Source organism: Coloeus monedula (genome assembly GCF_965178545.1).
Source record: "Coloeus monedula genome assembly, chromosome: 4".
Classification (NCBI taxonomy): Eukaryota; Metazoa; Chordata; class Aves; order Passeriformes; family Corvidae; genus Coloeus; species Coloeus monedula.
In genome coordinates this window covers 55,878,054-55,904,438 of record NC_138784.1, presented here as the reverse complement: position 1 = coordinate 55,904,438, position 26,385 = coordinate 55,878,054, and the positions used below count along the sequence as shown (strand labels likewise).

General features: G+C 36.6%; 1 protein-coding gene across 1 annotated transcript in view; it reads left to right on the top strand.

Annotated features, from left to right (window-relative positions):
• GRM8 (glutamate metabotropic receptor 8) overlaps positions 1-26,385 on the top strand; it is a gene marked incomplete at both ends in the record, with an annotated part of 315,726 nt that overhangs the window by 227,572 nt on the left and 61,769 nt on the right. Inside the window, one exon of the mRNA XM_082280316.1 lies at positions 20,039-20,175. Coding sequence (XP_082136442.1) covers positions 20,039-20,175 — 137 coding nt within the window. The remainder of the gene's footprint in view (positions 1-20,038; positions 20,176-26,385) is intronic.

The following is a 26,385-nucleotide window of genomic DNA, read 5'->3' as shown; positions in this document are numbered from 1 at the left end:
AATAAATTGATTCATATGATGAATATGTATTGTGGATACAGATGAGAAACTTGGGACTTAAAAAAATTCCTTACTTTAAAATTTTGAGGTTTAAGTTTTATAAATAAAATAAAATCATGAGACTTCTTATCCTGAACTGCTTGATATTGAGCAAGTCTTTCATGAACTTTTATCAACTGCATCTTCTATCTGTTTAATATGCAAGAGAAATGTCTTGATATACTAGCTAAACTTTAAACAGTTTTAGCTAATATATCATACAAGAGAATATTAAAATAACTGTCCTCAATTTTCCATTTTAAATTTTAACTAATTTCTTATATTTCTTGTAAAAAATTATAAATTCTGCATATTCTGCATATGTGGTGAAATAGCAACTTCCTTATTTCTTCAAAAAAAAAATCAATTTAAAAGAAAATGTCATAAGTTAACTACACTGAATTAAGTATTTCAATGCTATAGGTGTGTAAACATCCTGATGTCAGGCTAAAATAAAGAGAAAATAAAATAATGAAGGACTTTAAGATACTCTGACAATAATTTTATTGGCAATATTCTTTACTGCAGCCTTCACTCTTCCCTTTCATTCAAAAACTTTTGGCTTTAGTTAGTCACATGATTTGTCATTTGGAACATAAATATTTGTAAAAAGGCATTAAGGATGGAAAAAGATGTGCATCATTCTGTCCTTGTTTCTACAGCCTTCCATTTAAGAATTAAGACAATTGGTTTGTCTGGGATAAAAGTCAATGTGAATCCAAAATTATTAAAAAAATGTGGAGATATCCAGTATAATTTGAAGTATTTGTCTTTAAGCATTTTTTCCAGCAATTAATATTACCTTAAGTGTATCGTGAAATTTTCTACCATTCTGCTTGTTCTTCCTTTTATAGTTACTTCAAACTTTATTGTAAAACAGGCAGTGTTTCTTTACTTGTTTTCAATCTGTAGCAAATATTTAATTTGTGTTCCCCTGAAATAATGCAAAAAATGCTCACCAAAAATCATGGCTTTCATTTTTAAATAGCAGACATACTGTTCCTAGAAAAGAAATGGAAGTAAAAAAAAGGAGAATCATTTTGCCTAGACAAACTTTTGGTGACAAATTTGATACGGAGAGCTAGATGCAAAAAAATAACCGTAGTTGACTTTTCTGTCAGTGAACTTGGCCTTGTCCACAGACTGGAGCTGGTTATGAAATCATATTTTGCTACTGTGTGAAAGAGTCTATGCTGCCAAATGAGAAACAGCTCCTTATTGGAAACTGATTTATCACAAATTCTGTATTCAGACAAACTTCTGATGGAAGATAATAGCTTTATCAGGTTCATTTATCCATTATAACAATTTTGGGAAAAATGCACCTATTCCAAAATCTACTGCATGTGTTGTATCACAGTACATTTTTTGATAGTTTATCTAGTCTTTGTGTTTCTGTTTACAGTGCATTTGGTTCAGCTACGGTCTAAAACCATCTTTCATCTGTCAAAACGTGCAGATCAATGAACAGGGATGTTAGTCAGCATAGCATAGGCTGCACAAAAATATCAGTCATTTCCATGTATATATGGATTCACATTTCTCTGCACTGAACCTGAAGTGCATTCTAGTTTCACCATAAAGCTCTTTGTCTTTTAAAGCTTCAGGAAAGCATATTTGTTCTTTTCCCTGCTATTGACATTACCAGAAAAAAAATCATTAGCTTATTTGGCAATCCCTGGAAAGCACAGTCCAAGGAGTGCTGCCTAGTCCCTTACTATACCGACAGATAAATTCCACAGGATGTCTTTGAAACTGTGCTCAGTAACCAACAGAATGTCTTTGTAGCACTATGCTGGCAGTATCCTTTTGCAAAGAGGAAATATGCAGTAAATTTTAACAAACCATTATTTTGAATTTTGAAGCCTATCTAACTAGAATATATTTTATTGGCCTTTCTAGGAGATTTTTATGCACCCGTTTCTGCAATTTAGTATTAAATATGCTGACACTAAAAGATAGTATCAGGGAAAGGCTTTTTTTATTTGTACTTGAAAAACCATACCTGAAAATGATAAAGTTTTATTTATTTTTTTATTTTGATGATTATATATTTCCTGCATTTGATAATTCATTGCATATAAACCAAGCACTAAAACACCAGGAAAACCAGACCCTTGGATTTCTCTATCAATAATAAAATTATGAATTTATCATGGAGTCATAGAATGGCAGGCCATGATTATGCTGGAAAGGACCTTAAAATCATCCAGTTCCATCTCCCCTGCCACAGGCAGAGACACTTGTCACTAGAATAGGTTGCTCTGAGCCCCATCCAACCTGACTGTGAACACTTCCAAGGATGGGGCATCCACAGCTTCTCTGGATAACCTCTTTCAGAGCCTCACCAGCATGGCAGGGAAGAGATTCTTTCTAATCTCTAATCTAAACCTATCCAGTTTCAGTTTAAAGCCATTTCTCCTTTGCTCTCACTACATGCCCTTGTTAAACATTCTTCTCCAGCTCTCTTGTAGCCCCCTTTAAGTACTGGAAGGTCCCAATTAGGTGTCCCTGGAGCCTTCTCTTCTCCAGGCTGAATAACTCCCTCAGTCTGTCCTCAATAGGAGAGGTGCTCTGTTCTTCTGAATATCTTCATGGCCTGCTCTGGACTTGCTCTGCTCCAACAGGTCCATGTCCTTCTTATGTTTGCTTATGGTGAAAAGGGACTTGTTTGAGTAGCTTCTATTATATTGCACAACACCAGGACAGTAAAAATTCATTCATTCTTTTTTTCTTTTTGCAGAATATGGTACATGTGACATTAATATGAAGTAGATTCCTGTCATCGGTCATAACATCTTTCACAGTTCCATAATACAGTCCTTGAGTATTATTAGGAGGCCAGATAAATCGAGTTTCATGTCTCTGAACACCAATTTCTGTGTACTGATTTCTGATAAAATTTCCCACAAATTGCCTAATGATTCTAGAATTGGTAGTAAGTAAATAGCTGTAGGGTTAGGTGATGTGTGTAGTTCAAGAAAGCTTCCTAAGTTTATTCTGCTTACTCCAAGATTAGCTCAACCTTTTGCACTTCGGTTTGATCTAGAAATAACTAGTATGTACAGATGAGATTTGTTTGCTTGTTTTCTGACGTGCATCCAGCCTTAACTCAGGAGGATTTCTTGTTCTTTAAATAGATACAGATTTATATGAATTGATGTTATCTTAATAAAACACTTTTTAAAATAAATTCATAAGCCTTTTATAATTTAACTGAAAAAAAATTTGAAAATTTACAGTGAAAAAACACAAAAATATTTTCATTGAAAAAGATTTTTGGTTGATAGCTTTCTTAATAAAAATACTTTTGTTTACATCTATTTTTAAGTTCTGGTATGAAGAGTCATTTGATGGGTATTCCTTTATCTTTAAAAATATTTACTATGAGATTAAAAAAAATACAAGAAATATTAGAAAATATGAATGCAGCATTATCATCCTAGATGCAAATCTGATTATTATTTAAATTCTGCTATTAAACTTTGAGAGCTTTAAACTTAAAATATATTGCTAAAGGGTATTTTTTTCTCCCTATGATATAAAGCAATTCTGAAGAAGAGGATTTAATTTTGTACCTTAACATGTTCATTATGACAATTCAGAGATAAAAGCAGAAATTTATTCAGCAGAAATAAACAGCAAAAATTCCATAGCTGCCAGTAAAATTTTTGACGTGGGAGAAATAACAGTTTATATGAACATGGGGGGAATATTTAGATAAGCAGAATGTGATTAATTATATAGGACTTGGAGTCCTTTAATACCTGCAGCATATCACAGGTGAGATGTATTGCTGCAGGTGTTAAAGACTGTGTTTTCATATATTACCATGCATCGCTGATTAGATTTAGGTCACTCTATTAGGAAATCATCATTATAGACTTAGATGGATACTGTGATTCTCTCTTCATGGTGTTTTGAAGCATTATTGTGCTCTTCTAAATGTTCTTCATTACTTCACATTCTCAGTCCTGGAACAGATGGTGTACAGGTGGATTTTAGCTCCCATGCATAGCTTGACTGGAGCAAATTAGGATCTTCTTTTATAGAGCTTACAGTAACTGTAGGGAGTCTGTATAAAAAAGTTTGAAGCCTTTTAAATATGTTGGATTATATATGGAAAGAAAATCTTCTAAATGACCAGATTTTTAAAGTGCCTTTTTGCAAAACAGGTTTGGGTTTTGTTTGCTTTTGTTGTTTTTTTGGTTTGGTTTGGCTGGGATTTTTTTTTATTTTTATTTTTAACTTTAATAGTATCATGTTTATAACTATTAAAGTTAAAAATAAAAATAAAATAACTCTTCATGAAGCTGAGCTCTACCCTGTGACGTGGCTTTGTTCATCCTAAAGGAACAAGCAGCAAAAAATTAAAGCAGAGCAAGAAAGGAGAGCGATGATCAGAACAAGATTTTATAATATTAAAACAAAAATGTCATAGTGAGAAAGAGAGTGGAAAAAGAGCCATAGAAGGCAAAATATGAAATATCATCAGACAGGTATGAGGTATGATCTCGCATAAACATCAAGTGATAGCACTCCATCTGAAGCTTGGCGTGTGAATGCATATACTCTGACTGCAAGAAGAAAGGTGAAGAAAGGTGAAAATTCTCAGTCTGGCACCTGTATACCTGGTTGTAAAAAAATAAACATATAAACTCTGCAGAACTGCACATAATGCTTTCAGAGATCAGAGTCCAGGGGAGAATGAAATACTGCAACATGCGGGTGCCTCACCCTGACCCCGCATCATGCTGAGAAAGCTGTGCTGGTCGCGGAGGTTGTGCTGCCAAGGGACAATGCACTATACCGAGTGGGTGTGTTGGCACGTCTGAAGAAGCTCAGGGATAACTTCCTGCAGTCTTTCCTGCCCAGATGAGTTGGGACAATCAGCTACAAAATGACCTAATACTTCCTCAGACTGTAGAAACAGCCAACAGATCAGATGAGTTTCAAGAGAGCAGGATTTTATGTGCGTTACTCTTTTGATTTAACTAACTTAAGCTTGCAACTACGTTTCATATGTCAACTTATCCTTAAAAGAAACAAATCTGAAAGGGCACCAGATAACTGCAGAGATAGTATTAAGAATCTGAAAAGGCTTTGCAATATTTTCCTAAATAAAATGTCATGCTTTTGTTTTTCTCATTTTATTGGAATTTTGATGGGTGATAAAGCTGTGGTTCCAATGGGGGTATGATTTGGGCATAGAAAGCAGCAATATTTGGGTGGGCTGAAGCGCTGGAGTTTTTACTTTAAGAGAAAGCAGCAGAAAGCTGACAGGCTGTGGTAATGGCAGAGTATTCTTTCTCTTGGGTAGGATCCTTCCTTGAAGGAATTTTTGTGGCTCTTTGGCAGTTTCTGTAAGATCAGCATCTAGAGTCGTGTCTTTGTAAGTATTTGGGAGGGAATTAGTCTGTTAATCATCTTTTTATGAAATCATTCAATGGGATTAAAACCCCCAAATACTGCTTATGTAGAGTGTTAGCTGTAGTTTACACGATGGGATCATCAAATCCTAAACCTTCTTCTCTTAGGACTTAACACTACCTTATAAATGTAGATGTATTTATACTGTGATTGAAGCTTGTTCAAGTTGTAGTAATTAATACAGGCTGTGTCTAATTACAGTTGCTCAGGCTATAATAAGCAGAGATGCCCATTATCATGCCTTTTAATCACACCAAAATCTGAACTGTATATATATATATACATCTATATATATATATATATTTTTTTTTTTTTTTTAAGGGGATTTGCTCTGCTCTGAAGGCTGCAGAGGCAATGTTGATTTTTACTCTGAAGGGCTACAGAAGTAAAACTTTCTTACAAGGAAATAACAAAAGGAAATGAGAATCTATACAAGGCCCTTTCCAGTTTATGTCTGCCAGGTACCTAGTGCAATAATAAATTAGTACAGCATTTCCTCTAACCACCAGAAAGAATGATTAAATTATTTTAAGCAGGTAGAGCTACAATTGAGAAATCAGGGGGTTTATGTGGTCTTTGAAATAATGGTAGCAGTTAGATCTTCATATCACATCACAGTTATCAGTGAAAACACTAGATTTACTGACATTTAAAAGATCTGACTTTTGCATGACGATAAGTAAGCACACAATGCTGTTTTCTGTGGCTATTATTAGAGACTTCACTAGGCTTCAAACAGCTGGCAACACTCTGCTTATATTAAATACCTGAGAAACTATGGCTACATGAGTTCCAATAACAGCATTGAATCTATCATTAAATCTAGGAACTAAATTTTAATTTATGAATTATTTTTAAATGCTGTGATCTTAGATTTTGGACACCTGGACATAATCAGATGAATTTGACAAGCCAATTAACACTACCTTCAACTCAGTCCTAAAAGCTGATTTTTTGATATTCTGAATAGCACCAGAAGCAAGATGCTCTTTTTCTTTTCTTCATTTTTAACTTCTGTTCATGTGTGAGTCTCTTTCTCAACCTAGTGTTGCTGGGTTCAGCCTGCTTGCCAGGCATGTCTTTTGCCAGCTCAATGTGTGTGATTTCATCATTTGGCAATTCAACAGGTCCCTGCACTCCATGAGCTTCCGGTAGGTTGACATTTAAATCAGATATAAACAACCCCTTTGTGGCAGTCATGTAATCAGGACAGTGTCATTACTATGCTTGAGTATGAGTTCAAAGAAGAATGATGTCTGTTTTGTTTGCCCAACTGAAAATAATATCTTTTTAAGGACTTCAAACCAAACCAGCATATTAAATATTAAAAACCTTGATAACTGTTGCAAAAGAAAAAAAAGTGGATGTATGTTTTTATGTTACTCTCATTGTACAGTGATAAACTAGAAAGATTTATTTTGGAAATTTTGAGCCAAGCAACACATCTATAAAATAAATCTCTTGGGTTTCAGATTTTTTTTAAACTTTTGTGGTTTTTTCCACAATACAAATCAGTTGCAAACCTAATTTAATTAGCTAGTTAAACTGAATTTACCTGTCTTCCTTATGATACTGAAGGAAGAAATCAGTATTATTTGATGTTTATGCCTTTTAGTCATTACATATTTAAGCTATATAGGGAAGATAATGCCAAGATTTGAAGGATGTCTAATGTTATCATTTTTCATCATATCACTTGCTCTAACTAAGTGTTCCAATACCCTGAGCTCAGATGTCTTGAACAAGGCCCTCAAACAAGCCTTTAAAATTTAAGGTTAAAAATACTCTTGGAGAATTTCTTTTGCACCATCTGGGTTTTTTTGACTAGAAGTTTGGCTACATATGAAAGCTTTTTTCCTGGGTCCTGAGGATTCAGAATTTTTAAAGCCAGCTATAAAGATTCTCTCACATTACATGAATTTAGTATCTGGGATCCAAAATGAAGTTTTTTGGAATTAGCCGTAAAATTTCAGTAATACTAAAAACGTTAGTAGTTATTATTTCTAGTGACAGTTTTTGGAATATGAATTTCTCATACCGGTAGATGAGATAGAGATATCAAGCCTTACTGCATTAGCAATATGGCCTGTGTTCACTAATATTAATACAGAACAATACCTGTAAAAATATGTTGCTGAGGAACACTCATCACCAGTCTCCTTGAATGGAGAGAGAGCTGAGCAGAGACTATATTGTTCTTCTAATATAGACTTGTTTTCCTTTTAAGAAAATTGTCCTCATTTGTCTTCAATAAAAATAAATTACTGCCCCAGATATCAACAGCTTCTAATATGATCCATTTAAACAGGTGAATAACCTTGTATCCTAGACAAGAGTCAGTGAAAAAATTCCAGTTATACTCCTTCACAACAATAAAGGTATAAAATTAAAGTTTCTGAAAACTTAATACTGAAAGATTCCATGGACTGACCTCATACTGAGTCAGTATGATCTCTAAAGTAGGGTCTTTAAAAAGTGGAAGCATGGGAGAGAGTATATAGGTTATAGGTGGTTTAAATTACTTCCAAATTTAAGTCAGTTGTTCAGTACGACTGTGACCCTTAAACTGCTTTTAAAACACTGTAAACTAAAATTACTTCTTAAATGTTTTATAGCATTAATATAGTTTTATGTCTTTGGAGATTAGTAGCTTTACAAGTGCCTTAAAATAACCATGGCAACAGAGTAAATTTTCAGTGGACATCAGTTCCTCACTAATGGTTGTTGTAATTACAAAGAAACAAGATAGTAAAAACCTATAAATTACTCATCCTTTGACTTCAGTGTATTAATTATTGCTGTGAAGACTTGAAGTACTCAGGAATTTCAAGCATTTTTTCCTTGCACATCAGGCTTCTCAGTAACTGCTTTGTAGTCTTTCCCTCTTTCTGGCACAAGGTAATACTTTAATGAATAACATAGCATTTATTGTGAATTGTATTAGATGGTTTTGCATTCTAGAAATGTCAGAGAACAAGACATGACAAGGTCATAAGGCTGAAATAACATTACCTTGGATACTTTGGAAAACCTAAAACTGTGTTTCAGACAGTGATGTTTCTGCTTGATGCCTCTCTCCAAATTTTTTGTGGTAATTGAAGCGTGGCCGGAAGCTCTGTGTACGCGCATGTGTGCATAGTTGTGTGACTTAGTCCATTTTTGATGTAGACTGCACAAAAGAAATTGAGCTACAAAATGGGTTATGGATATTTAACAGTTCCTCTTTGGAGCTTTGTCCTCTCTAAATGTCAGCGTTTAAGCCCCAGCTGAAGAACTGGAATCAAGATTGGTTTTCATCCCTGACAACTGATAGAAATCAATATGCCCTGATATACTTTTAACCTGTTTGATTATTTTACTTAACACACAGCTGATTGCACTCCAGAAAAGACAGGAAATAGTTCAATGTCAAACAAGATCTTTTTCAGCAAGATGAACTATCCTTGTGGGTGACTGAGAGTACATTGGTCATAATAATTTGCATGTGAAGCTCGGTTAGACAGAGAAGAAAATGGCATTTATGTTTCAGGTGTCTGTTAATGAAATGTTAATGGACTTATGTCTGTTACATAATGACAATCCCAATGAGACAGTGTTAAGGATGCAGATATTTCTTGCTTGAAAATTCTTAAATTATTTATGTGCTTTCAGAACTTTCTTAAAGCTAATTGCTTTCGGCTGTGGGTTTGTATGTTGGGTGTTGGATATTTTTGGTAAATAAACTACACTTTGTATAAACCTTAAATAGGAAATTGTTTAGTTCCTTCATTCTCTCTGCAATCTATTATTTCAGCTATGATTATGTGCCACTGGTTTTGTTTGCCTGTTCTCTGTTAATTTTTGTTCTAGCAATATATCCTATCTGGAAAAATAATGAAGGCTGAGAAAAGAAATACCAGAATCCTAAGATATCAGTAATGATATCTGAGAACTATGGCCATGGTCTAGGACTTCCAAGAGCCTGGAGGCAGAGGAGCAAAATCACAAATAAAAGGTCTCTTGGAGTTGGCAGAGTAATCCTTGTATTGGGGATGAAGCCTGTTAGCTAGCCCATTTACTCCCTTTCCCATTTTGATGACATTTTAACAATTACTCTAAGGATGGTTGTTATTTTTACTCACCAGGATGCTGCCTTGCTCCCCAGGCATCTATTACCTGAGGCAAAGAACTTTTATTTGTCTTTCATTGGCCTCAGGAATCTATTAATGCAGAGGAGTTGCTTGAGGGACTGGACAAACTCTAAAAACATTTGTCCAAAAGCACCTAGAAATATAGATGGCTCTTCAGATGCTCACTTTTTTTGCAGACATCCCTTGCAGCTTAACTAGTTCCTGCACATCACAATCTGTATTGATTCCTATAGTAATGTGTGGCTTTCTTTGATTGTATTCCTTGTATGAGCCCCACTGCCTTTTGGGCACAGTTTTCGCTAAGCTCCACATCTCCTTTCTCTCATGTGGGTCAGTAGCAGGAGTATTCTTCTGTAGTGGAAAGAGAAGAAATCTCTCTTTCTGAGACTGTACAGTCACTTGTGAGTTACTAATATTCACTAAAGTTTCCTTTTCTGAAACACTTTATCTTAGCATCTTTTGACTTCTGAAGTTCCCAGAGGTATTTATGTATCTGCTTGGCGTGTTTTCATCCTGGCATGAAGTAAATGCTCAGACTGGAGTCTGAAGTGGGACAGCTGTAACTCATCTCTGCCTTCTCGTATTCAGTGTACACAAGATGATGAGTAAAGTCTGGTATCACCTGAAAGACGCTCTGTCAATTGTCAGCTTGATAGACTCTTACCTGAAACATGATGAAAAATGTGACTGAGGTCAGCAGTGCTGAAATAAGTATTTCTTTCTGGGACTAGTAAAACAAAACCAACAAAAACCCAAACCAAAACAACAAAAACAAAAAACCAAACCCCAACAACCTCCCTGCTCCCCCCCAAAAAATAAAAGGAAGGGGGGGATGAAGCACAGCTACACCCCTACCAAATAGTGCCACACAGCAGGAAAAATGAACAAGTAGGGTAAGGAAGGTCCTCAGCATCTCATAGTTAACGCTGAAGACAGATACAGGCAGGGTGCACCCAAGCTCTTCGCGCCATGTAGGTCTCAAATATATCTTGGTGTGTCCTTGTATCCACTGAGATAAACTGATGAATTATGGTCAGAAGATAATTATTCTATGCTACTAATTAGAGTTACAGGTAACAAAGTTGCAGAAGATCTTGGGCACTCCTGGGTGTCCTCAATCTCTTCTGATCTCTTTGAATGGCTTTATATAGCTACAGCGTCTTGAAAGAAGTTTTTTTTCCAGAAGAATCATGATGACATAAATAAATGGTATGAAAACTCTTAATCTGGGCATATATTGTGCCCATAACATTGTTGTGTTGCTGGGGTCTGATCCTAATTTAATAGAGAAATTCATGTCTACTTAAAGTGTATTAATTTTGGTAGTACTAAAACAAATTACTTGTGGTTGTATTTGTGGAAAAGATTCCTCACATTTTCACTCCCACTTACGTCCCAGCATATGTGTAAGCTACATTTTTTTTTTTTTTTTTTTTGTGGAAAATCATAACCAGGAACTCTTCTCAGAAGGACTACAAGAAATGTGCTTGCTATTACTTGTGCTGCAAAATATATTTAAAATAAAGAATGCTCAACCATATAATTTAAAAAAAATTTCCACTGAAGAGCATTTGATACTACCCAGTCTATAATACCGTGCAAACAAAACTTTATGCATCTATTCACACATTTTTATATGAGAAATCTAACCACCCTCCTGTAACTTCCTCTTTCAGTACAAGCTGTTAGCTTGTACTAGATAATGTCATATCACCCTGCTACTATTTTAGTATGTTACTAGAGTAGTATTTATCTTTCAGTTGAGTTTTATACCATGTGTTGGTCTTTAGGGGATTGAGTGATCTGTTCCCATTGCATACAATATCCCTTCCCTGAGCTTTTGGCTTTTCTGACTTGCTGGATTCTTCAGCTGTAGAACTGAATCAATCTTCTCTGGCACACAATGTATGCTGTAGATTTCAAGATGAAATCTGTCTCTGTGGATTTTTTGAGTACAGAATAAAAAGAGGCTGGATTCTTTCAAATACGCTGGTAGCACTGAGCTTTTTGGCTACATGTAGGGAACAGCAAGCTTTTTGTCTCACTCTCTGCCTCCTCTCTTCTCAAAACCCCCTCCTATGTGTGGACAGAGCTATCTCTTTTCTGGAGGTGAAAGGAACAAAGCTAAGGTGGCAGGGGAGGTTCAAAGGGGCTCGTTTTCTGTTCCTCAGTAGCTCCTTCCCCATCAGAACTTCCTTCATCACATTCTTTTCCCAGGACTGATGGATGTTTCTGACAAGGCCACAGTGATAATTCCTGCCTTGCTGTATCACCTACCTGTGAAGTAGCTCATCTGCATCTCCTACTCCTTCCTGTTAGCAGCAGAATAGGGAAAGTCATTCTCATAGCATTGCCCCACCACTGGGAGGAGAGGTCAAGGCATAGTCTTGTTGAGCAGAGAACGGGCTGAGTACAGACTGGGAGATATAAATCCACCTTCCCAATTCTATGACACCACAACAGGGGTCAGACTGGTGTCTACCTATTTTAATTCCTTATCTGCCAAAATTCAAAGTTTAATCTGTGCTACGGTTGTATTACAGGTATACATATTTCCTGATAGTAGACTCAAGGTACTGTAAAGAGAGGAGCTAGAGTTCTGTGGTTTTATATTCCAGGTTTAGTTATTTGTTAGAGGGTACGAACAAAAATTTCACCACTGCAGTACATTTGCCGAGAGTGGCCAAGAGCAGATACTGGGACAGCGAATGTAGGGAACATGGAAAATGTAGATGAAGTTTTCTCCTCTAAAGTCTTGAAGTTGTAACTGAACAACTGCATGAACCAGAGTTTGCATTTAGATCACTGCTTTTAACAACCACTGTTACACCAACTAATTAATGATAGGGCAAATGGCTTTTTACTACTCCTATACTGTTGAAGGCTAGAGTTCAGTCTCATCTCTGAATTTTACTCATTTCAGGGTAAGTTTTATGAGATATGTCTCTGAGCTTGATGTGGGAAGGATCTCTAATACATTCTGTAAGGAAAAAAGCTCTACTTTTTATTTGTTATTTTAAATACCATGTGGTTATGGTACCTGCCCTGCCTGATGTTCTTGTACAAGGGTGGAATGAACCATTCCTTTCACAGAAATACACAATTTTATTTTTTCACTGTGCTGAGGACCAAGACATCAAATAAATTATACCCTTCTGTGCAAAATCACAGTTTAAGTTCTTGTTCATCAGCTTCAAAAATGTAAAGTTGTACTGCCTGACCTAGAATTGATTTATATCACTGTCTTGGGGTGACGTTATGATGTGTATCCCGTATCGCTGCCTATGCCCAGAAATTAATTTTTGTGCCTTTCTATGCCTCTAAACTGAGCCTGAGAGGGGGAAGAGGAAAAAAAAAACTGAGCAAAACTTTCTCCAAGCAGTTTGCAGCTCGTTCAAGGTCATATAAAGATAGCAGGTTTTTTTTCCCCCCCCAGCTGCGGCAGGGGAGTGAGGAAGGACCCAGCTTGCTGTTTTGGCACTCAGCTTTTGGCCAGTTTTTTGAGTTTCTCGTTCTCCGGAGAGAGACTGAGAGTTGGACTTTGCTTTTTCCTTCTCTGGAATTCCGGATTTTCTCCCTTTCCTACTGGACTGCTTTCAACCTCAGAGCACATCGGGAGGACTTTCCACCGGGCACAGAGGGCCTGGCCCTGGGCCAAGCCCCACCTCCGAGGAGACCAAAGGGAGGACTCTAACGCTTTCCCAGGTTTTTTCCTCCACAGTGAAAGATTTTACCATTTAACATTATTTTCCTTTCCCGGGTGTTTGTTAAATAAATAGTTTTATCTTCTTCACTTTCCTTCGAGGAAAATTTATTTTTTCCCGAACCTGGTGGGGGGAGGGGTGGTTGTACCTTCTCTCAGAGGATATATTTCTAAATTTGGCCAAACCGGAACAATCACTTTATCTCAATACCGAATTTTTTACTTTCTCTATAAGCCTTGTAAAGGGTACCACCATAATTTGTATTACATATGCCCAAAATCTGTATATAATTCATTTCTTGTAGCATTCCTAGTTTCTCTTTCATTCTGTTTTATGCATTCATACATGAACAGCCAGAATTTGCCCTGTGGTAAGTAAGATAAATTGCCTAAACATGGGCATCGAATGCCATTTAAGATACCCCAGGGTATCCATCTGGCCTCCAGCTGCTGCCTCAGAAAGGCACAGATTCTCTGTCATATGCATATTCTGCATATCTGAGTGGATGTATCCAATATCTTAGGATATTTAAAATGTCAGTAAAGGTCTGTGTTTACTGCAACTGGAAGAAATCCTGTTTTATTGTCCTAATCTTGAACTGAGACATGTAGGGTAAGCATGAAAAGAAGTCCTTTCAGATTTTGAATAGGTGTAAAACAATCTTTGTTGTTTTATTTTAGTAACCACATTGCTCATTGTTTGAAAATGTCTGCTGTGTGGAGATTGAGCAGATATCGGCTTCATTTATCACAAACCTTACATAGCTTGGTACAGTGTGTATTCTTTCTCTGACAGCCTGACATTCACAAATTAACTTTTGCTAGTTCTGATTAGTTGTTTAAAATTTTCTGTGGGTTTTTTTTTTTCCAAGTATTAAATGTTATAACAGCCTGTATTTACTCTTTCCATTTATTCAATTTCAACCTTCTATTTCATTTGTCTCATTAACAAACAGCTTGTTTAATTTTACAGATGCATTTTTCTTCTCTGGGAACTCTCAGTACTGAAAGTTCAAATGGTTATTCTCCCTCTTTTTACTTTCCTAAGAACAATTTAATTCATGTACATCTCTGTAGTACTTTTTCCTTTTATCAGCTGCTTAGAATGAAATGATCATTAAAAAAATTGGAACCCTTAACTCTAGTACTTGAAAATATTTGCGTGAAATATGAAATAAGAGTTGATCCTGTAAATCTGAGGAGTCTTTCCATAAAGCTGAATGCTAAGAGATGGTGCATTCTGAAGTTTTGATACACAATAGTTAATTGTATTATAGTGACTACACAACTGCTTGACTTCCATTCTTCTAAAGCCTACCCTTGACTCCAGGCTTACTTCTTTAGATTCACAGCAGATAAAGTAGCTTATGTGGAACAGCTCAAAGGATGAAGACTCATCTTAAGTAATTTTAATTTCAGATTAAGAAAAAAGAAATTAATATCAATCCACAGAAATCTAGTTTCAGAAATAAAAGATTTGTATCTGGTATCAAGCTTTATAATGAAAGCAGCTCCACCAGAGTTGGAATATTCTGCAAATGGCGGTTGTGATGCTTATCAGCACAGCCACGTTTCTACACTTTTGTCAAGGTACTGAAGTAGCAGGGCCTCATAATAAGGATATTTTTTTTAAGGTTTTCATATAAGAAGAATCCAAGTGTGCTGATTTAATTGAAAAGAATTATTTTTTTTTAATAAGGCTCAGCACTGTTCTTAAGAACTTTTATATATTAATCACTTTTATATGCACTTGGCCAGTGCTATACATGAAGTTCATAAGTCAATCCACTTCTTTTCCACTTCCTGAAAAGTAAAGAGAATTTCACTGGAAGGCATTGGCCAAGTGCATGCTGTAACCTCACAGGGATATAATATTACAGTCTGCAGTACAAGCAGGGATGTTTTAGAATCATGTGAAATGTAACTTGACAAAGTAGGCACATGAAGGATTAGGTAGTTGCTCACCAGCATCTCTAGAATATCAAGGTATATATTTAAAGATTTCTTCAGAAGAACGTGAATTTTCAAGTCCAGTGCACAAAGGACCTGTACTACAATGGTTGCTTATCAGAGGGGGTCCTCCTTGATATCTGTGTAAGGCATTGAAAATTCAAAAGGATCCATTGCATCCTTGAATCCAATTTAAAAACCTCATACATTTTACCTTTTTTTCCTTCTCTAAATAACTTTTCTGGCTAGTTTAACCTGCATTTTGAAAGGCTTATAAACAGCTGAGGTCACAGACACATTCTGAAATGTCTAGCTGAGGTGCTAGTTTAACACCCAGAGTTGTTTAATGCCAATTGCTGCAAAGTGGGAAGGAGGAGGGAGAATTTCTTTCAGTACCAGATATTATTTTATACCTAAAAAATGTAAATATGTCCTTTGCTCAGCAAAGAGATACTTCAGAAGCAGATCTCAAAATAAGTTAGTAACTATGTCTTTATATTAAAAACCCCCAACCCATGCCAAACCAAACTGAAAAAGATTGTCACGAAGAAGAGATGAAGAAGGTGAAAGCTCACACATGATTTTCCATAGTTAGCCAAGCTTATTATGTCATCTGGAAATTCTACCAGGTACTTCTGTTTTAGACATCCAGAATAAATTAAAAATTTAGTTAAAATGGTGACAGATTGAATACAATTACCTGAGTCATTCATGAGTTAAAATTACACATAGCAACATAACCACATATAGGATAAAATGTGAAAAGGCTCAAAGATATAGTTTCATCACTTCTTTTTTAGCTACTGTATTAAATGATTGCTTTAAAAATATTTCTAAAATTTATATCAGTGAAATTGTTTTAAAAAAAGTAGCCTGCTTTCTTCTATTCTCTATGGTGGTCTACACTAGCATTATAGGAACATTTATCCTAAGCAAAAGTAACGTTTTCCCTATGATGGTTTCCAATGAAAGTGGTTCCCAAATGAAGCTAGCCAAGTTAATTCTCTAACATAAATACCTATCCAAACACTATTTGTTGTGGTTTCCCAAAATATTTTTTAATCTAAGCTGGAGTTTATGTAGTTCTGGCTCACTACCTCAGGTCATTGTTGTATTCTGTATTACTTTCTCTCCACAGTGTGTTAAATTTATCAGGCAGACCTCAATGATCAATAAGAGGAGGATTTAAACACTCTCTATCTTGAACTATGATGCAATTCCCTGCCATGGTAATGATACAGTGTATGTGGCAGTACCAGATATCAAGAATGTTCAGTTCTGCATATCTGGTTGTCAGAAAAAGAGGCACTTGTATACTTCCATGGCATTTGTTAGAGTGCTGTATACTGAATCCAGGTTTGCCTCCACATATGCAATTAGTTGTTATGGTCAGCTACAGTGCTTCTCCACATGGTTTAATTATCTGATCGCTATACAGTGTTAATCAGTTTTTTCACAGAATTATGCACTTTGATGGACTATCCAACACAGTATATTTTCTTAGAAAACCTTTTCAATTTGAGGACTGTCCATTCTCAGATGAACTCAGATCATTAACCATGGCATATATTTCTTCAGATGAGATTAACGTTTTTTAAGAATACTAATTAACCCTTGGTGGTTTGTTTATAGCCTTGAGGCATCTAGTTTATCCTACACTTTCATTTTGGCCTTACATTTTGAAGGCTCCTGCTACCATCTTGCATTCATTGTTTGGGGAACCATTAGTATAATCCACAAGTTTTCTTCAAATGCCTTTAACCTTTCTTTCCTGGTTATGCAGCTAATAAACCATTGTTTATTAGCACAATCCAGTCATGAATACCTCCTAGTTAGAGTTCATTAAATGTTTCATTCCACAATGGAATATGTGAAATATATATATGTATTCCATAATGGAATATATATGTATATATGTCTTAAGATATAAGACATGGATTAAAATAATAGTCTCCTTGTTAACAGAATATACAAGTTATGGCATCATTGAAAGCACAACCAAATATACTTTACAGCAGGCACTGTGACTGTTACTGTACTTTCTATGGTCTGCTGTTTAACAAAGGGATAGTGGTTTTTCCCTTTGTTATTTACTCCCACAGAGTAAATCTTCTGTGACTTATTCCAGCTTTTAGCAAGCCTGATTTTATTAACTTAACAAGGGTTGTTTGACTTTTGCCATATGAGAAAGATCTTGTTGGACTCAGTTGGAGACGCTGCTGAATTTAGCAAGTTGCTATGTCCCTATTGACTGTGGTGCACAGCATGAGATGCTGTTTGCTCTAGCTGAGAACACAAAAAAGATGGTTCTGGTCTGGACTAGTCAGTCTCTTTGTACATGTGTTGTGGTTTAACCCCACCTGCAGCTGAGCCTCACACAGACTCGCTCCCTCCCCCACCAGCTGGACTGGGGAGAGACCTGGAAGGGTCAAAGTGAGAAAACAGATGGGTTGAGATAAAGACAGTTTAATAGGTGAAGCAAAAGCTGCACACACAAGCAAAGCAAAATAAGGACTTCATTCACCACATCCTATGGGCAGGCAGGTGTTCAGTCATCCCCAGGAAAGCAGGGCTCCATCACACATAAGAGTGACTTAATGCCATCTCTGCAAATGTCCCTTCTTCCTTCTTCCCCAGTTTTATATGCTGAACATGATGTTATATGCTAGAGAATATCCCTTGGGTCAGTTGGGGTCAGCTGTCCTGGTTGTGTCCACAAGCCCCCATCTCCTTATGCACCCCCAGCCTCCCTAGTGGTGCAGTGGGATGAAAAGCAGAAAACAACTCAAATCTGTGTAAGTGCTCCTCAGCAAGAACTAAAACATCCCTGTGTTATCAACAGGTTTCAGCACAAATCCAAATCAGAGCCCCATATAACCTACTATGAAGAAAATTAACTTTATCCCAACCAAAACCAGTACAAGATGATATTTCTAAAACCAGCTATATATTATAGGCTCATACTCATATTGGTGAGCATAATAATGTTTTAAGTTCTCATTGGTCTTAAGGGATACAAAGGACATTTCCTATTTGTTCATAAAAATGACATTTTTTTCATGAGGTCTTCAAATGCTGCTGAGTGGAAAGATGAATTCTATTGTTAACTCTAGAGTAATATTTTGAAGCTTACCTCCATAACTATATACCAAGAACAGCTGAGTATGTGTTTATTGGGTGGAAAAAATTTATTGCATCAATCTGCTATGTGAGTAGTGAAGAATAATTTCATTGCTTGAAAAATTGTAGACTGGGATTTTTCTTGCCCTTCATTCTGTCAAAAGAACTGGGAGCAAAGCACGAAGAGCTTTCAAAAATTTTTTGTTGAGTCTTTTCTATCTTCATGGGGTCTTAAGTCTTTACCACACGTAATTTTTGATCCTCTTCTTCCATGTTTGCTCACGTCCAATTTTTGCAGCCAGAATTTTTCTGGCAGAACTCTGAAATTGGCACAGTATTTAATGTGCCACTTGTCACTCTCAAAATACTGTTTATTTCACTGGATATCAGTTTTATATGAAAGCTGTTATACAAAATGAGAACAAAATACTTTATGGGAGAGAGACAAACAGCCATACAAGAAGAATTTATGCTGAAATCCTAGAGTGTGTAGACTGTTCCCGCTTCTACTAGCTTACTTCTGCTTGATATGCATCCAGAATTTCAAGCTCTTTTTTTTTTTCCCATTCTCTGGAAGCCACTCACAGTGGACTTAGTGCCTCTAGGTGATACACTAACGTGTTACAGTGTAGGAATTTTCTATGAACTATTTTCTTGGATGTTTACATGGAGAAGCATGAAAACATTATGGGGGCATTTTGTGGTGGTTTGTGTTTTTCCCCCAGTAAAGAAAAATTTCATCTCCAGACACTGAAATAGAACATTAGCATATGTGAATTTTTCTTCAATGGACCTCAGCTATAAATATGACTCACCTATATGCAAAAATTTGGGGAAGGGGTGTAGTTTTGAAAAGTCTCTGTAGGAGTGCAGGTCTTTGATGTCACCTTGAGGGAATTCATAAAAATGTGTTCTAATTTGGCTGGTCTGGTTGCCAAGGTAGATGTGTAGTTTTCAATCTTTGAACATTTTGTTGATTGAAGTAAGAACAGAGTGTCGATTTATAACTTTTGACAGCTTCAGCAATGGCCTTTTCTGTCAGGCAGTGTCATGTATAGAGGAGAGTGCAACAAGCACAGCTGATGCCCTTAATTTATTTTGATAAAATACTTTTGCATAGGTGGTCAGTGCCAGAAACTTAGCATATTAACTGTGACACAATTTAAACATTTGCATTGCAAGGTCTTTTATGAGTATTGGTTCCTAAGTTGATGATATTAATAATATTTTTGTACTTAACAGGAAAATTTTTAATGTAGTTCATTACAAGATTGCTACTTTTTTTTGCCTACTACCAAGTATACACATCCTAAAGTGAAAGTATGTCTTTCTTAATTTTAAAAGTAATTTCTTCACTTCTGTTTTATCCTAGAATTTCCTAAAGTTCTATAATACACACACAAAACACCCCCAACCAAACAACCAAACAGCCAGAGAAAAAGACTGCAAAGGATTATATTTTAAAATTATTTTCATAGAATCACAGATAGGGTAGATTTTGTGATGATGATAATGGAATACATTTTGTCTTTGGGAGGTTTTTGAATTTATTGTCATACTAGAGTTGCACTATGAAGAACCTCTTCAGTCTCTAATTAGTATTTTTTCTTTAATATGTATTTTTTAATTGCTTTAAAGGTACTTACTGCTTTTAATATTTTTTCAGGGAGTGCTGGAACACCTGTTGTCTTCAATGAAAATGGAGATGCTCCTGGACGTTATGATATTTTTCAGTATCAAATTACCAACAAGAGTACAGAATACAAAGTAATTGGTCAGTGGAGTAATCAGCTTCATCTAAATGTAAGTACACTATTTCCCTCAGTATTCTCCTGCTGAAACTGGCTACCCATGGCTTGGATGGGCACACTGTTCACTGGGTAAAAAACTGGCTGGATGGCCAAGCAATCCAGAGATGACAGTGAATGGAGTCACATCCAGCTGGCAGCTGGTCACAAGTGGTGTTGCCCAGGGTTCAGTACTGGGGCCAGGCCTATTTAATGTCTTTATCAATGATCTTGGCAAGGTGATCAAGTGCACCCTCGGTCAGTTTGTAGATGAGACCCAAGCTGAGCAGGAGTGTGGATCTGCTGGAGAGTAGGAAAGCTCTACAGAGGGCTTTGGACAGGCTGGATTGATTGCCAAGGACAATTGAATGAGGTTCAACAAGTTGAAGTGATGAGTCCTGCACTTGGGTAGCAACAACCCCAGGCAGTGCTACAGGCTGGGGGCAAAGTGGCTGGAAAACTGCCCAGTGGAAAAGGTCCTGGGAATGTTGGTTGACACTCAGATGATTAGGAGCCAGCACTTGCCCAGGTGGCCAAGGAGGCCAATGGCATCTTGTCTGTATCAGAAATAGTGAGGCCAGATGGACCAGGGTAGTGATTGTCTCTCTGTATTGGGCACTGGAGAGGCTGCAGCTGATAGAATCATAGAATCTTTAAGGTTGGCATAAACCTCTAAAGTCAGTGAGTCCAACCATTAATCTGCCAGGACCACCACTAAATTATGTCCCTAAGGCCACATCTACAAGTCTTTTAAATACCTTCAGAGGTGGTGATTCCATCACTTCCCTGGGCAGCCTATCCCATTGCTTGACTGTCCTTTCAGTGGAAGAATTTTTTTTCTATTATACAATCTAAACCTGCCCTGGCACAACTTGAGACCATTTCCTCCTGTTCTATCACTTGTTACCTGTGAGAAAAGACTGACGTCTACCTGTCTACAATGTTCTTTCAGGTCTTTGTAGCGAGCGGTAAGGTTCCCTTGAATACGACAAGATTTTGAAGTGCTGGGGCATGTCCAGAAAAGGGCAACGAAGCTGGTGAAGGGTCTGGAGTACAGTTCTTGTGAGGAGTGGCTGAGGGATCTGGGGTTGGTTATTCTGTTGGGTAGAAAAGGAGCCTCAGAGGAGAACTTATTGCTCTCTACAACCACCTGAAAGAAAGATGTGATGGGACAGGGGAAATTACCTGAAGTTGCACCAGGGGAGGTTTAGATCAGACAACAGGAAAAATTTCTTCACTAAAAGGGTGAACAAGCATTGGAGCAGGTTGCCCAGGGAAGTGGTCACCATCCCTGGGGGTATTTAAAAGATATGTAGATGTGGCCTTTAGGGACATGGTTTAATGGTAGACTTGGCCATGTTAGGCTAATGGCTAGACTCGGTGATCTTAAATGTCTTTTCAAACTAAATGATTCTATGATTCTACCAATTTGATTATAATACTGATATTGGAGAATACTCATTTGAATATTAAATTAATTTAAACACTTAAAAAAGACTGATTATTTATTCTCTGTCAGTTGGCAAAATAAAGCTCTTCCTTTCTTGTGCCTTCTTTCTTCTTGTGCTATCATCTCTGTTCTTGAGAAGTCAGTAAAAGATAGCACAATAGCCCGAACCAAATTCTTTATATTTTCAAGTCAGATGGGTTGTGTAATTATCTGCTCCTTCAGATGATATTTTTGAATCATTTAATATCTGTTATTCCTCAGAGTGATTATTAAGTTAGGCAGGGAAATAATAATTCTTCCTTGAATAAAAGGTGTCAGACAAAATGATAGGGACGTGTAAATTGCCCAGGTATTCCAAACAATATAAGATGATGGAAATGTATTTAATAAAGGACAAGTTTGGATTCTAACCACTTCTGATTTAGTTAAAACATTGGGATGATGAACTACTGCAATAAAAATGTTCCTTGAATATAGAGGGAGACTTTGGTATTTTTCTATATGAATAACTAGGGTTTGTACTGTCCTTTATTACTTCATAGCAGAAGGAATAAAAAGACGCAATTTACCCATCCTTAGATGGTGTTTCTAATTTCTGTCTTAATGTTTTTTGCAAGTTTTGGGATAGTTAAATTCCACCTATGCATGGAATTATATTTGGGTGGAAAATCGCCGTCCCAATTAAATTCAGAGGATATATTACATAATATTTATATGACAGATAGGCATCAGGTTTTGACTTGAGAAATTTTTTGGATCCAAGGCACTTCTTTCTGGCAAAAGATGTCTTTATGCAAAGAGAGAAAAAGAAAAATTAAGATAATCACTTTCCTTATTAGCTATACAGTATTTACAGGTCTTAGTCGAGTTGTGTTAGCCATTTGGGTACCTCTGCAAATGTGAAATACCAATGTTGTTTTGCTAAAGGCTGATGAGAAGGACAACAGTGTGAATTGATGACTAGATCCACCAATGGGAGTTTATGCAGTGAATTCAATCAAATCAGAAAAAGCAGGTTTCAAATATCTCTGGTTTTCCATGTGAGATGTTCCTAATGAAGAGTAACAAAGACAGTGTAGGAAAATATTTACAAATTATTCTCCTGTTCAGACTATTTTGCAATAATTATCTCAGTGCTATCCACAATAACATATATGATAGCTCCCCATTTTCAGCCACAGCTGTTAAACCACTTTAGCATATCCACCATTTAATATCTGTAACTACTTGTCAGGAATGCATTTAATTCTTCTGCCCAAATAGAAAAAAATCCTACCAACAGAAGATGTGTGTTGCAGATGGTGTGGCAGTGTTATTTCCCTTCACTAGCCTGATATCTGTCTGTTGAAAGGGTTGAAAGGAAAAAACTGGTTAAACAATTTAAGATTAATATTGAACATTAATTTCTGGAAAACACTACAGTTAGACCCTTACCATAACTATTATGGAATACATTCCAGATTTTCATAATTGTTACATTTTTCTGCAAAGTTAGTGTTTATTAAATGAACTCAAAACTGATATACACATTTTGCACAACTGGTAGTACTAACATAGCAGTTGCATAGTAATATCTAAAAGCTACCTAAAACTTTGCTTCAATTTTAGTTCCATTTTGATCTGCCTTTTTTTATCTCCCCCTAAAGTGCTAAATTTTTCATTAAGCTGGTAGCTTTCAGTCCCATTATTTCTGCCTCATGTATATGTACTCAGGGGAACTCTGAAATATGACTGGATTGATGGCTACTCATATTACTGAAACCACACCATGGTAACCACATTGAGCACAAACCGAACAGGAAAGGATTTATCTAAAATGCCCCTCATTAACTCTCATTAGTTAAGGGTGTGTTAAGAGTGTTTGTTTCTCTTTTTTCACCTCCATGAGCTCACGTGGTAGATCCAACTGGTTGTTCAGACTCTCAGGCAAGCTCTATCTAGTATGTGGAGCTGTGGAGGCGTGAATGGGCTGGCACAGTGCCCTGCAGGGGATGATGCTTCTGCTCCCAGCCTTGTGTTAGGGTCCTGCTCTCGCCCCACTGCCCCGTGCTCTGCTGCAGACCCCTGCTCACACGGACCAGGGTGCACGCAGGCACACAGGACTCAGTCCCCCTGTTTCTACATTCACTAAACTCTTGCCAGGTGTTGATGGCAGTTATGACAGATGATGGTCTGCTGTGGCAAAGCTGTTGCCTCCTCTCACTAGACAAAATATGTTAAAACCAAGTAATCTTTTTGAATGATTGTCAATACTCCAGATCATCATATTGCAAATTAGGTAGTGCTTTTGATTGCCAATGAATCATAGGGAACACAGTGGATGTTTTCATTAGTTTCTGTGAAAACATCTATATTTATTGAAAGTGAAGCAGTATTAAGATGGCAGAGCAATTTTTACCCTGCTGCTCTTTAAAGGAGATGCTTTTAAAATATAATACTTTTTCCCTCTGTATCCCTTCTCTTACAGTTTCCTTTTAATGAAGACACATGTAACTATTATTTTTAGTGAATGTTTGTAAACTAGATATCCTCTATAGATACTTCTACGCTGGTTTTTACAGATATTTCTTCCTCAAATTGTGTGGTAACATGTTGTAGCTATGAGGTATTTATGACTGTGTTCATCTATACAGCTGGTATTGTACTTCAGAACATTTATAGTTTTTATTCATCCATTTATTTTCTGTGTCAGAAAAATAAATCATGAAAGCATCAGGTTTTTAGTACAGTTCAACCCTTGGAACAATTAATGTATGACAAATTAGAACATATATTCCATCCAAATAACTTAACCTAAATATTTCCTTTTCTACTTCTGATCTCCTCATTCCCCCTCCTTTTCCATTTTCCTCTTCCTTTGCTAGTTTATATCAGGCTTTGGCTGCAGGTCAGTTGTCTGGGCTGTGGCTTCACACCTGGTAGCCAGCTCTAGTCTGTCTCTGGTCACCACCCTCAGGATTCATGATTGCTCTCCTGATGTCTCTGGCTCCTCAAAATTTCACAGACTCTGCAAGGTCCTTGTGGTCAAGCTTCAGACTTGTCCCTTTCTTGTTGCAGTGCTGTTTTTTTTCCCTTTGGGCAGAAAGTGCTGACCCTGGTTGCATAAAGACTCTGTATCACGCTCCCTGAGGTGCTCTTTCTCAGCAGGCTTCCCCAGCTGCAGAGACCCCTCTGATGCTGGTTTTTTCATGGAGACTTCGGGAACTTTAATGCTCTCCTTTAGGCTGACTGACCTTTTAGATTTCCTCTGAAGCAACCATAGCTTCCAGATATAGGCACTTCATGACTACTGATCAGTCCTACTCTTGTTATTCTTACAAAACAAACACATGCACGACAATGTTGATACAGTAGAGAAGTTAAATTAAGAAACAATAATGATCTTCCAAATTTAAATTTTTCATGATTCTTGAGTTTGAATAAGGTATCTCAGTCTTTGACAGACACAAGGAAACTGAAAGCAAATATTTAGAAATGTCAAACAATAGTCTCAAAGAACCTGATCGTCTGATGATTCTGACCATGTAAATTTACACCTCTTTTAGTAAAGTCCTTTTACTCTCCAAGGCTTTCTAACTTTAAGTGATCTTAATGTACTGGAAACAACCAGACCTTTAAAACTTTTAGTGTCATTTTAAAGGAAAAAATAATTGCCTTAGAACTTCTGATTGTTGATGATACATTAACTGTCAGTGTTTTCTGTTGTTTACTTTCTTAATTTTCTTTTCTTCATCAGTGGAAGAAGATAACTTAATTTTCAGGGAAGTCTGATTGTTAAAATGCATTCTTCCAAAAAACATTCTGTTTTTTATAATGAATAAAAATCCAGGCAAAGGTAGCTGTTTCTGCAAAAGTTATGTTTTATTCATATTGCAACAGTATTTTGCATACCAGGTCACATGTAAAAGTTCTCTACAAATGTGTGGGTTTAGCAAATTTGAGCTCTCAACCATGTAATCTCTGTACAAGGAAAGTTGTCAGAAACAAGCTTGCTTTTCCTGGTGTTTATGATTTGAAATCAACTTCTTTTTATGATTAATAATGAATTCCCCCTTAGAAACTGTGTTCTGTACTGCATGTGTTGTTATAAGGGTTCGACTGAGATGTCAACTGGTGGCTTTTGTCAGTGGCAGTAGACGGAAATAGTCACAGTCCTAAAGTTTTAACAACAAGTTTCTGAGTTCCTTTCCTTAGAAACCCATTCAGTTTGTTCTGGTTCATTTCTGAACATCTTTTTTTCTCCTCTTAAAAATGCTCTATTTTTAAAGCTAAATACCATTTGGAAAAAGAAAAGCTGAAATATTAAAGAATTTTAAAATCTAATATTTGACTTTTTAAAAAAGACCCATATTTTAAATACAGTTTGAAACATTCTCAGATTGCATTTCAAGCTTATATGTTGTTTTGGTCTACCAAAATTTGTGTTTAAAAATCCCAATATGAAAAAATTTGTAGATACAAATCCATATTTTCCAAGTTAATGATTTTGATTGATGAGTCTTCAGGCAGACACAATTATTGGTGATTTCAAAATCACATATTTAGCTGATGCAGTTAAAATGCTCGAGTGGGTATCCACTTATGTGATACTACTCCTTAAGAAATCCAAAGCATATAAAAACCCTGCATGTTTCCCTGCAGCTGTTCAAGGCCAGGTTGGATGGGGTCTGAGCAACGTGGTCTAGTGAAAGGTGTCCCTGCCCACAGGAGAGGGGTTGGAACCAGATGATCTTTCAGGTTGCTTCCAACACAGGCCTTTCTGTGATTCTGTGTTTC